Raw genomic sequence first — 12470 nt, forward strand, 5'->3', positions numbered from 1 at the left:
GTAACAGGACAGAAACAAAATGTATACCTTCCTCTACTGCTTTAAAGCAGAAATATGAGCATATACAGTCATCGCAGAATGTGCCTCGGACATAGAGCAACACTTCTGAATATTGCTCAACTAAATCAAGTGTCCACAAGCTTAATGGTAATCCTGATTTAGGCTGCTTTCTTCTAATACATTAGCTTGGAGTTGAGAAAGTCTTCACTTAAATTAATCCAGCCTCTCTCGCAGCTTTCCAGCTGCCATCCAGCTTTCCAAGGCAAGCTAATGCAAATTACACACAGGCGTAACAGACATGAGGTGATTAAGCACCATGAATGTCAAAACAGACAACATCTTCTAACTAGAGCATTCTAAAATTATCAAACACTTAAACTCGTCAACCCCTCTGTGCTCTGTGTGACACAGGCAGTGATTCATCCTTTTGATTACGCAATCCTCATTTGAGACTCATTAAGTTGCGAGTGGTTAACATCAGAGGGGAAACCCAAGACTACCGCCTGAAGGAAGGTTGTGGTTTGAGCTCTATTTGTAGTCTTCTACCATTGGCTTCACTTCTTCTTCTCACGCTCTCATACTGATGTGTTTGATGTTATGGACGTATACATACTTCAAATACATCAGAGGATGTAAAATATTACTAAACGAGATCAATCCTTTTTTTACTGTACGTCACAAGTTTGATCCAGATAAAATACCCAACCCGTTAATTATTGACAGAAAATCTTCATCTTACCCTTATTATGGTATATTATGTTCTGCATATCAAAGATCTAAATGTTCTCATTATATGTAGTGCTAAAATATTATAGGAACACACCAACTAAAGAAATTTCCCACAACTTGCTTGTATTTCCGTGTTGAGTAATGAAAGGCCGTAGCAGTTATTTTAGGCAGAGTTGAGGGACAAGTTTACAAACAATGGAACAGGAAGCCGTTAAAGTAACAGCTTCTGTACTATGAATCAGCAATATATCTGACAGCTTTTTAAGGTATGTTTTCCCGACAGTGAGACAGAGACGAAAATACAGTTTAAAGCGACCAACTAGTGCCACGTTTCCACATCCTCCTGCCAGTTCCCGCCTGTACTTTCCGTCTACTTTCTGACACCTAAACACTGTATGTAGCAGCACAACATACACTACATGTTTCTGTGAATACGGTACTAGAAGCCTTGCAGAGGTGACAAACGCTATCTTAAAACATCATATGGTCAGGTTTGTGCTGCAGAGATGTTATACAGGCAACACAGCTTTGTCTTTTGTTCCATTTAATTAAACCTACTAACTGGATGCTAAAATATGTAGTAACAGAGACATTAACCCCTGCAAATCCTCATATGCAAACATAGCCAACTGACTTCATTGCAAACCAAGCCAGCCAGGTACAACTACCACAAATTGAATCCACAAATGTAATTCGATGCCTACCACTTTTGCAGGCTTCCTTCCCCAGAGGAAGTGTTTTGAATTGCTACAAAGATGAGTAATTTATAGGAGAAAATAGAGAAAAAAATTCAAACACATTCAACCTGAGGACACAACATGAGGGACTCCGCATTAACACTCCAGCTATATTCATGTACTTTAGCCAAATGTTTATGTAGTCAAAGCTGCCTACTATCATTGGCTAGTGATTGACACTTGTGTATATATGGCTGTCTTTAGAAGTGTAACCATTAGAAAAGGACAGAGTCCTCCCGTGCCACATTCAGCCAGCTAGATCCAACACCTAGCTGGCTGGCCGGTCAGACACCCGGCCAGCCAGACAGCCATCAGCCAGCCTGGCTTTTCAGCAGCAGCTTAGTGGGGATAAGCGAGCTCCACACTGTCAGCAACTCTCGGACTGCAGCAGCACACACACGGAAATGCTGAGCAACATTCACACACGCTTTGACTAAATCTGTTCAATAACACTTTCAAATTTTAGACACGCTTCATTAAGGCCTGAGGTCATTTAAGGACAAATAATGCATGGAGTCTGACACACACACACACACACACACACACACACACAGCATCCCCTGGGCATGGATAGACACATCAATATATTATGCTGGTCCCTTATATCGCTCTGACAGCCCAGTCACACATCAGCCTTTCCCCAGCCCCTGCAGGAAACAGGTCTATATAAACAAGCCGGGACACCAGACCCGGTTGCTGGGAAGAACACACTTCTGAGACACAGCGCACAGAGCCAATCAGAGGCTTGCTCCGTCACAGCAGATGTTGTTATTGGCCCATAGCGCTCCCTGATGAATTGTTAGCACCCGTCTGATGCCTAACACTTACAGGTGTGGCGGCTGATGACACAAGTGCTGTGTCTCACTTCTTTCAGAGTACAAATACGCTTGGCTAATGACCTGCATCGAGTACCCGATTATATATTACAATCACAGACATTAATAAATGATTGAAATGACATGTGCCTAATATAAATGAATGGATGACAAATTCAGGTTGAATGAGAAAACAAAAATCACTCAAGATAAGACAACATTACCCCACAGAGCTCAATTTGACGCTGATAAACACACAAATTCACAACTTTTCCTAAATGTTTGACTTCCCAGTATGGTCAACACCTAAATCAAGTATTTACTGTCAAAGCTCCAAAACACTTAAATAAAAACAAAGGAAATCAATTTACTCCGTCATAGATCTAAACAATCCGTCTTTGTACCTACTTTATTGCACTTGGCACATGTACTGTAGTTCTGTTACTAAAGTGAAATATAAGGCAGTAAAACGGCTTGTGAAATTTTGCATGGAGCTCAGAAACGTTCAGTCTAATGGTCTCCTATTTCTACCCTGCAGCTGTTAAACCCTAACCCACTCATTCATTCACTAACTCCCAACACATCCATTCATCCCGCTGGAAGAATGTCACCCATACCAAAGCCCATCTATTTCTGCCCTATATTTATCACTTCCCTTCTTTTAGGTGTTAGGATCCAGACTGAGTGGATCTAACAATGAATGACAGAAAGAAAACATATGAATCCATGATAACAAGACGGGAGAGGGAGCAACAGAAAGACGTAGAATGAAGGAGATGATCCGTCCAAGCTGAATAACAGGCCTGCTAACTCCAGTGGAAAGCCTTGAGTGAGCGGCCCACAACGGACACTGGTTTCCACTGAGGCTTGCCGTTCTGATAGCAGGCCAAACCGATGACTGCCATGGGCCCCGGACAAAGGACGGAGAAGCATGAAGTATACAGACAGCAACTCCTCTCTGGGATTTGGACTGACTGACTGCTCAACTGGGGCTAAAAATACACTGAATTGATGTATAAATGTATGTACGCACAGCCAAAAGCCAGAGGCCGATAAAGAGTAGAGACATACAGCTTGGAAAATTCACGCCTCCCTGTTTTTAAAAAGTTAATTCTTCTCAAACACCTACAGCCTAAGACAGGATGGCAGGTACAATATGCACAAACTGCATTGAGTAAACAAACTACTCCTCTAAATAATTAGCATTCTGTAAGACAGGAACTTAGTGAGTTTGCATTATGAAAGCAGCACTCAAAAAAATAAAATGAGACAAAATCTTGACCAGTTATCATTCCAGCAGAGACACCTAATATTTACATTTCCAATACAGTCTGTCTTCATTGTCTTGTCTACAAACACTATAATACTGTATATGGCTGCTGCAGGGCTATGGCAATAATAACAGACCCAAGGATAACAGAACCACAGTTAAAGAATCGAGGGCAGAGCAGCAGACGTATCAAATCTAACCAGATGAATTACATAGATGTGTCAAAAGTATCCTTCATGCAACTTTATATCTCTAATATTAAAAACCAACTTCTAAACTAGCTTTGGATTTGTTGTATGCTGATTGTTTAAGTTTTGGGATTTACACCAATAATCATCATTATTAAAATCATAAGATTCTTTTTTTCCCCATTTTGTTTGCTCTTGCCAGGACACAATGCTAACTGCTATGCTAACAGGCAGCCAGGGAGAAACAATATAAACCTGCTCTGGACAGTAAATTCCCTGCAGGCCTGTGTGTCTTACCTTGTATCTGGGGGATGTATGGTGCCAACAGCTTGCCTCTTTTCTTCTCATAGCCCTTCTGAGTGATGTCCCCTGTACAGATAGAGACAGAGAAATACAGAGGAACAGACAGACAGAGAGAGAAGAAGGGGGGGGCAAAGATATGAGTCATTAGCTCTGCCGTGCCCTGGTGGTGTGTGTGTGTGTGTGTGTGTGTGTGTGTGTGTGTGTGTGTGTGTGTGCGTGCGCGCTACGGATCACACTGCCAGGCTGGTTACACTGGCACCACGGGGCACCAGAGCAGGGTTGCGGTAGCCGTTTAACAGCTCTAACCCACTGGATGTCTCTCTCTCTCTCTCTCTCTCTCTCTCTCTCTCTCTCTCTCTCTCTCTCTCTCTCACACACACATACACAGGAAGTGACATTGCAAATGAAAGATGTTTAAACTGACAGATATGCGTGAAGAATTTCCGACCGAATGCTTGAATGATAACATCGACGAGGCAAGAGGCATTTAAAAGACCATTTGTCTGGTGCGGCGGGAACATTTCCCCTCGCAGTATTTTTACCAGAAGTAAAAAATATTGCTGATGTCAGCATGAACTGAATCCCCTCAGTTGTCTCCCCACACACAATTAAGGCAGCCTATTAAATAAGATCTAGCTGCATGTTATTTTTAATAGCCCTATTTGAAAGAAACGTCATTGTGCAAGCTTTTTCAAACCTAGAATTTAACTAGAGTAAATGAAGAAAGAGAAAAATGAGGGCAGATAGAGACAGAGAGAAAGAGTAAAGGTACAAGGCAAAGTGATATAATGGCTCTGTAGATGCAGCAGGGTATATAACGCAACTCTGCTAATTGTCTCTAGACTTAGAAAAGACCCAGCAAAGACAAAAGAGTTATTGATTCACTGACAGAGGGCTGACTGACTGACAGCACCTCTAACACACAAACCATGAGAATGTACACAAATATAAGACCTCTCAAACAAGCCCCAACACCCCTGAGGATGAACGGACTAAAAAGAAGAAGGAAGGGTCTGGTGGAAAATATGCCCGTCAACCAGTTGGGCTCAAAGTGTCAAAGTCAACAGACACTTGACGTGACGTATGCATTGTTTTGTCAGGAAGCTAGAACTGCTCACAGAAGTCAACGCAAGATCTTAGTGATCGGACTTTCCACTGGACATAAACACTGGCGTCCAATGAATAGGGGTCTCGGTTTGCTTTATGTTCATCTCTATAGGCTCTCAGTAGGGGGTCATTAGGGTGGAGGTCAAGTGAAAAAGCAATAAGTTCAATAGGGCTATATCTGAACAGAACAAATTGATTAAAACCCTCCCCATTTGGTCCCATTTTTCACCTCACCATGGGGAATATTTATTTGACTTGCTCCTTATTGATGTGTTTAACCTATATTAATTCATAAAAGTGTTTTTTACCTTTCCCCTATCAACTTAAAGCCCTTTATATTGATACATCTGTTATTTAGCTATGTAAGTTACTAAATTAATGATCATGTATTATTTCCAACATTTCGTACACAAAGTATTCTTGATTTATCTTTGCTCCTCAAGCCTCTTGAACACAACAGTGTGGTAGTGTGAAGGCAGGTGTCGATGGTCACACTGGTTGCCGCACTGGTCCTGAGTCACCAGTAACAGCTGAATGCCCGCACTGTTAAATGTCCAGGAGAGCTGGAGGCTGGCAACAATACAGCGCTGTTCACAAGCCGGGCCGGCTGACCTGACACTGACTCTTTCTGGTGATAAGTGTCTCTGTTTGTATGTGTGTACATCAGTATATGTTTGTGCGCATGCCAGCATGTCTGAGTGTGCGCACTACAGCAGCCAGCCAGCCTGACAGCCACACAATAGAGAGCCATTCTCTGCGGCGGCTCCAAATTCTGGCTAGCAGCCCCGGTGACCAAGCGGCCCCTAGTACACACTGATCCATCAAGTTATGTCTCGGTGAAGCTAATCTTTTCATCTGAGAACAAACCGCTTTGTCATTAAATATGGAGGAATGGACTCAAGCATGCAATGGTAAACAATGACCCTTACCCAGAGTCTTCAAATGCAAAACAAAAAAAGACTGAGGCACCAAAGGATTACAATATTTAGTGTGTGTTTGCATATGCATGCACTTATATTTGTTTCTGCATGTTTACAAATTCACAGACAGATGCTCCATTTCCGTTCTCTGCTTGAGCTTCGAGTGCCTCCATAAGAGAAAAAAATGGGAGGATCCAAAGGTCAATATGTGGCCTGCCGCCTGGGGAATAACTGAGGGGGGGAGAGGGCGGTGGGATGCAGAGGAGAGAATGATGGAGGGAAGCTTAGCGCATACACCGAATTGCACAGTCACAAGGGACTAGCTGTAGCTATACAGTATATTTACAGCAGAGTGGGAAACACTTCACTTGACCCCCTTCACCCTTCTGCGCTGACTACAGGCTTTACCACGTAATTGAGCTGTAAAGAAGGGAAAGGGTGTATCACCAAACAAGCACCTGGGGGGAGAGAGGGGGTGGTGGGAACGAGTAAATAAAAACTGAGAGCAAATGTGTCAAAGAGGGAGGTGAACAAAAGCACAAGAGGGAGGAGGGAGAGAGAGAGAGAGAGGAGGCATTTCTCATGTCGTGATGGTTAGAGAATGTCCCCGGGGGCTCAGCTGGTTTTTCTTTCCTCAACCTGCATCTACCTTCATCAAAAGCAAACTCCTTTGTAGCCTTCATCCCTCCACTCTAACCTCTTCACCTTCTTCACACGAACCATCTTTTGTCCTCTCTTTTTAATTACCTGCAGCAGTTTTTGCTTGTGGGGGTGGGGGAGATAGAAACAGCAAAGGGATATCATGTCTAATGTCCACATTTTTAGGGCTGTAGTCTTGGGATATTAGCCTCCAAAGATCCAGAGGCTTTTCTATCCGGCACATCATCCAATGTTGTTAGCGTAAACATTCCTCTCACCCTGCACTGAATCCAATTTAGAAAAAGAGACGGTCAATCTTGTGACACTCCGAACAGTGACAGCAAGAGTTCCCGCTGTCACTGCTTTGTCTTATTGACTATTATTGACTGATGGCTATTGAGTGGAGCTGAGGCCCATTAGAGAATTGCCTTGCATCGGCCCGGACGGAGCTCTTCAATTGGGAGGGAAATACTGAACACAGCACATTCCTCTACCAGCCAGCCCAAACACATTAAGGAGAGATAATGAAGCTCTGAATGAAGATGGTGGGATTGGCTTTACTTAAGATGGTGTGAGACTGTTCTTAACAAGACCAGTGAAAAATGAACAGGACAAGATTTAGACGTAAATAGCCAGACAGGGATGTCGACTCTTGCTCTAAACTGTCTCCCTGGGTATCACGCACACAGACACACACAGACACACACACACACACACACACACACACACACACACACACACACACACACACACACACACACACATACACACAAATGCACATGCACACTAGTAACAGAAACAGCAGTAGCGAGAGCTTGACAATCATACAGTAATAGTTTCAATGTTTAAAGTCCTGCATCTGTGTGTGTTTTTCTCTACAGCTGGAAGCCCTATTAAAAATTACAACCCACAGCCTGAGTCTGTGCGTGTGTGTATGTGTGTGTGTGTGTGTGTGTGTGTGTGTGTGTGTGTGTGTGTGTGTGTGTGTGTGTGTGTGTGTGTGTGTGCAGCGCTATGAGGGTAGACTAACTATGTGCCTGGCTATGAGTCTACCACGATAAGCAACACTAGGGCTGGTCATAATTTAACATCAGAATTTATACACTATATTTTTTTTTTTAAATCCTCATATTGAGATATTGTACTATTGTAACTCGGGATTGCAACTACTTATTTTCATTATCTGTTAATTACTTTCTCAATAAGTCAATTTCAGAAAATTTGGAAAAATGCCCTTCATAATCTCCTAAAGCCCAGAGTGACATATTCAAATTGCTTGTTTCGTTCAACCAACTGTCCCAAACTCTAACATTTTCAGCTTATTTTTATAGAAAAAAAGAAAGCCATCTAATCTTCACGTTTGACAAGGTGGAACCCATGGAATTTGGGGCATGTTGCTTAAAAATGACTTTGTCATCCTTTGTCAAAATAGTTTGCTGGTTAATTGTGTGTTGATCTGTTGAGCTCTAAAATGCATGATGGCAAGTTAAATTTCACAAGTCTCAAAAATCGGAGAACAGTTTTTAATATCTATTTTCAGACATTAACAAACACATCACTATTATAATGCTGTGCTGACTAGCGTAAGACACATTTTGTCCATAACAAATAGTTCAAAATTCTGCTTCACCCTGAAATAAAAACCCTTCTGTCTTTGCCACGCTGCTGACCTCTCTTCCTCAGTGACAGACACCCCCCCCCCCCCCCCCCCCCCCACCCCCCCACCCCTAATGTCAGGTCCTACACCATGCTGACCCACAATGTGCCAACACTGCTGCCAAGCCATAAACCAAGCCGTCTGCCCTTCAGCCACAAAAAAAAAAATATTATGCAGGGCAGCATTTTCTGTGTTGCCTCCAACAAAAGCAGATGTTGCCAGCTGTCATTTAGCATTAGCTCTCGGGCATTCAAATGTTAGCTTTACGCATTTGGGTGAAGCTATTCCTAGACAGGGGCTGTAATTTTGTCTTTGCCAGTGCATATTTGCTGTGGCCAGTTAATTTGAGGACCAGATGAGATCTATTTCAGGTGTGTATGGTCATCTATTATTCCTCTAAATGTTCAAGTCCAGAGGTAATGGTCTACTCACAACTTCTTCCTCACTTATGTCTGACAGATGCAGTAAAAGGAGCGGCGATATGAACAAGAGGCGAAGAGAGGAAGCAGATCCCCACCACAGATTCAACCACATGTCTGGCTTACTTGTCTGTCTACATGACACAAAACACTAACCACGCTGCAGGAAAAAGTACAGTGTGCAATGACCACATCGAATCCCTGTGAAATTGTACTAATACACACAAACTGAGGCAGAATAACTCACATGCAGAAGAGCCAGGGAAGCACACAGAGCAGCGATGAGACGTCTTCAGCAGAGAGAGAGAGAGAGAGAGAGAGAGAGAGAGAGAGAGAGAGATGCACGGATGGATGGAGGGAGAAGAAGAGGCCAGCGGCTGAATACAGGCAGTCAGGTCAGCGAAGGCTAAGCAGCTAACAGGCTAATAGACGAACTCTATAAAGTCCTGCTGACATAAGTCAGGCCCTTCAGCATCCTTTGTTTCCTTTCATAGTGAGAGCAGGAGAATGAGCGAACCCCATCTCCCTCGATCTGCCTTCCCATCACTCCCCTCCCTCTCTCGCCCCTCTCTCAAACCCCACGCTCCCAACTCCCCCTTCTTGAATCGACTGCCCCCGACACCCCCTCCTCCCGCTGCCTCTCTCGCTCTCACTCTTTCCATCCCTCTCTCCTCTCAGCTAAGGTCTCCACACAAAGCCAAACTAGGCTGCAGGATTAGGGTGTCAAAGCAGACCCCTGCCCCCCACCTTCCCACATACCAATCTCTCACACACACACACACACACACACACACACACACACACACGCACACACACACACACACACACACACTGTACAAGAACTAGAGAAGAGGATTCGTTCGCCTGTTACAACACGTTTATACAGGTCAAGTTACAGAGCATGCAAACCTTGTTTCACTGTAAAGAGGAAGCTTCCACACTGATGCAGTCAACCACAGCATTACAGTTAATGTTTACTATACAACATGACAAAGACCACAGCAGAAAAATAAAGAAGCGGACGTGAAGGACATAATAACCACCTGGGTTACCTGCCTGACATTATACTGGTGCATTGTCTCTAACCGCTACGTTGATTCTATAATTTCCATCACGAAATTTGCTTTGTGAAAACTTAAGCCTGTATTGTAGAGTGAAGGAGAAGCTACACTGAGATTACATTGGCCTTATTGGGATGAGGAGCCTTTTGATGTGGAGGGAAACACTTCCCTGTGTTTAAACCGGTTGCAGATGGAGTACTACACCAGTCCCAGCAGGCTTATTACCCAAGTGTGCATGTGTGTATGCATTACTATTTCATTTTAGAAATTAGACCTCTTTACCCTATGGCAGTATATTTCAATGAATAGCTGCATATAATTAGGCTAAATTACTGCTTGCTAGCACGCACACTAATGGACATGCACAAAGACTCCAGCACACAATGGATCGTCTCCTCTGCTTCTAAAGAATGAGTTGAACTACATGTTGTCTTGGACTAGTGGGTCAGTTACCTTCTGTATGTTAAACTCACATGATACGAGGCTGTTCACATGTTAAACACCATATAGACTGAGTGGAAATAGGAAAACCCCTGTATAATTAAATTATTCCAATAGAAAAGCACTGCAATACTACCTTTGCTGAATTTTTAGTCAGTCAGTTGAGTTGTTAACAAGTAGTTTGACAATCAATTCATTATTTTAGTAATTTTTCAACCAACAAATGCTAAACATTTGTTGGTTTTCAACTCAAGTTTTGGATTTGTTGTTCACTGTGGAGGCAGGCAAGAATGCCAGAATTCAAGGTAATGTGGTGAGTAATTGATAAACAAATGGTCGTTTTAAGGCTGAAGTATTCCTTTAAAGTCACGTACTGAATGTAGCTCTCAGCTGAACACAGCATGTGCAGTGCCTTTCAATAAAGCCTAGAGATGTCATCTTACCTCAAGGATATAACAAATATGAGAAGATTTATTCTTCTGTACAGCTCAAGTCACACTGAATCACATGAACGCACATCTAGGATCATTTATGCGACACACATCCTACTGGAAGGTTAAAGACAGTCGGGGACGAGAGGAAAAAGGGTAAGTGTTGCAGAAAAGAGGGGTTGATTGAAGATGACAAGGAGCTCGACACTGAGAGCCAGCTGGAGAAACGGAGGGGGGTAACTAAAGGGAGCTTTAGGGAGAATTTAGAGACAGAAGGAGGGATGAGGAAAGAGAAGGGAAAAAAGGATAAGGAATAAAGGAGGATATGATTAAAAGGTAATGACTTCCTCTTTCTTTCTCTAGACACACAGACACATGCTGACATGCGCACACACACACACACACACACACACACACACACACACGCCTGATCCTAAAGCACATTTGCGTCTCTCAGTCTCCATCCATCAATTGCTCCAATCACACCATGCTATCGCTTTTAATTAAGTAGTGCCAACGAATTAGGAGACTGAATGAACCCTCCATTTCCACTTTGCTAATACATAACCCCCTCATCTCATATGCACACACAGTCCCAAAAATCCTCTCCATCCCCCAGGCTCTGTATGGCTGGTGAGCAGACAGACAGCGTGAATAATAAGACATTAGATGCAGCGCTGCTTTACTCGGGGGGCCCTGCAGCTGTGCACTGATTTGGGGAGCAGACAACATGGGGGGGGGCGTAATTAACAAATAAACACCGGTACTGTACGCACTCGCGTCAAAGGAACACACACATGTGCAATGCTTGTTCCAGCTCTCACAAAGAGACAGATGCAGATCAACATAAGAGCAAATACTAAAACAGATGAGTTAGGCCATTCCACACGCACACACACACACACACACACACACACACACACACACACACACACACACACACACACACACACACATGCAAATCTCACTCATTATTCTCATTGGTTGTGTCAAATGTGAAAGCATGGCGCCCTAGAATGGAACTGCTCACCTGCGTGTGTGTGTGTGTGTGTGTGTGTGTGGTTTCAGACCTAGAATGATGACATTTTGGATAAGTAGGGACAATTTGGCCAGTCCTCATTTAATCAAAGGGCTGTTACAGGGTTAGGACTTTTTGCTTTGGGGTTAATTATGATGGTTAAGGTTAGGGTAACGGGCCAAGGAGCGCAGTGTGTCAATTGGTATCCTCACAAATCCTCTAAATATATGTGTGTGTGTGTGTGTGTGTGTGATAGGGAGAGAGCTGGCTGCAGTCCAATCTGTGCTTTAATGGTAACTGAGCGATGTGCTGCTATTCTGGCTCTCAGCCAGAGCTTTGTGATGTGTGAACATGCGTCTCACCTGCACGGACAGCAGCAGAAACGGTCTTATCCAGCATCACACTGTGATTCTGTACATATGGCTCACTGAAAGCATTCAGACCAATCACAGCGAAGAGCGCTAGTGCAGGAAACAATAGGCCTAATCTGTAATAAGGCTGAGCTCATCAGATATACAGTATCTTTTTTTACAAAATGTAATGTCTTTCTTTTACTATTCAAACCAGCTTGAGTTGAGAAAATGTGATTCAAAAAGGGTATTTCAGACTAGACTCCCATTTTCCGAGTCCTTTCATGTCGCCTATGTTTAGTGTGTGTGTCTCTACAGAGTATGCGTGTGATTTGTGGAGCAAGACATCTGTGTGACAGGCGTGACCAGCGTGGGAGCCTCAGGG

The 12470-nt window shown here is 43.3% G+C and overlaps 1 protein-coding gene across 6 annotated transcripts in view; it reads right to left on the minus strand.

Moving 5' to 3' along the window:
• Positions 1-12470, minus strand: part of dip2a (disco-interacting protein 2 homolog A) — a 75813-nt gene that overhangs the window by 29886 nt on the left and 33457 nt on the right. For all 6 annotated transcript variants that reach the window (XM_068703189.1, XM_068703181.1, XM_068703172.1 and 3 more), the window contains exon 2: positions 4037-4108. In XM_068703189.1, coding sequence (XP_068559290.1) covers positions 4037-4108 — 72 coding nt within the window. The remainder of the gene's footprint in view (positions 1-4036; positions 4109-12470) is intronic.

This window comes from Cebidichthys violaceus, unplaced genomic scaffold (assembly GCF_023349555.1).
Source record: "Cebidichthys violaceus isolate CVI_PGR_0920_01 unplaced genomic scaffold, fCebVio1.0.p SCAF_11, whole genome shotgun sequence".
NCBI classification, from domain to species: Eukaryota; Metazoa; Chordata; class Actinopteri; order Perciformes; family Stichaeidae; genus Cebidichthys; species Cebidichthys violaceus.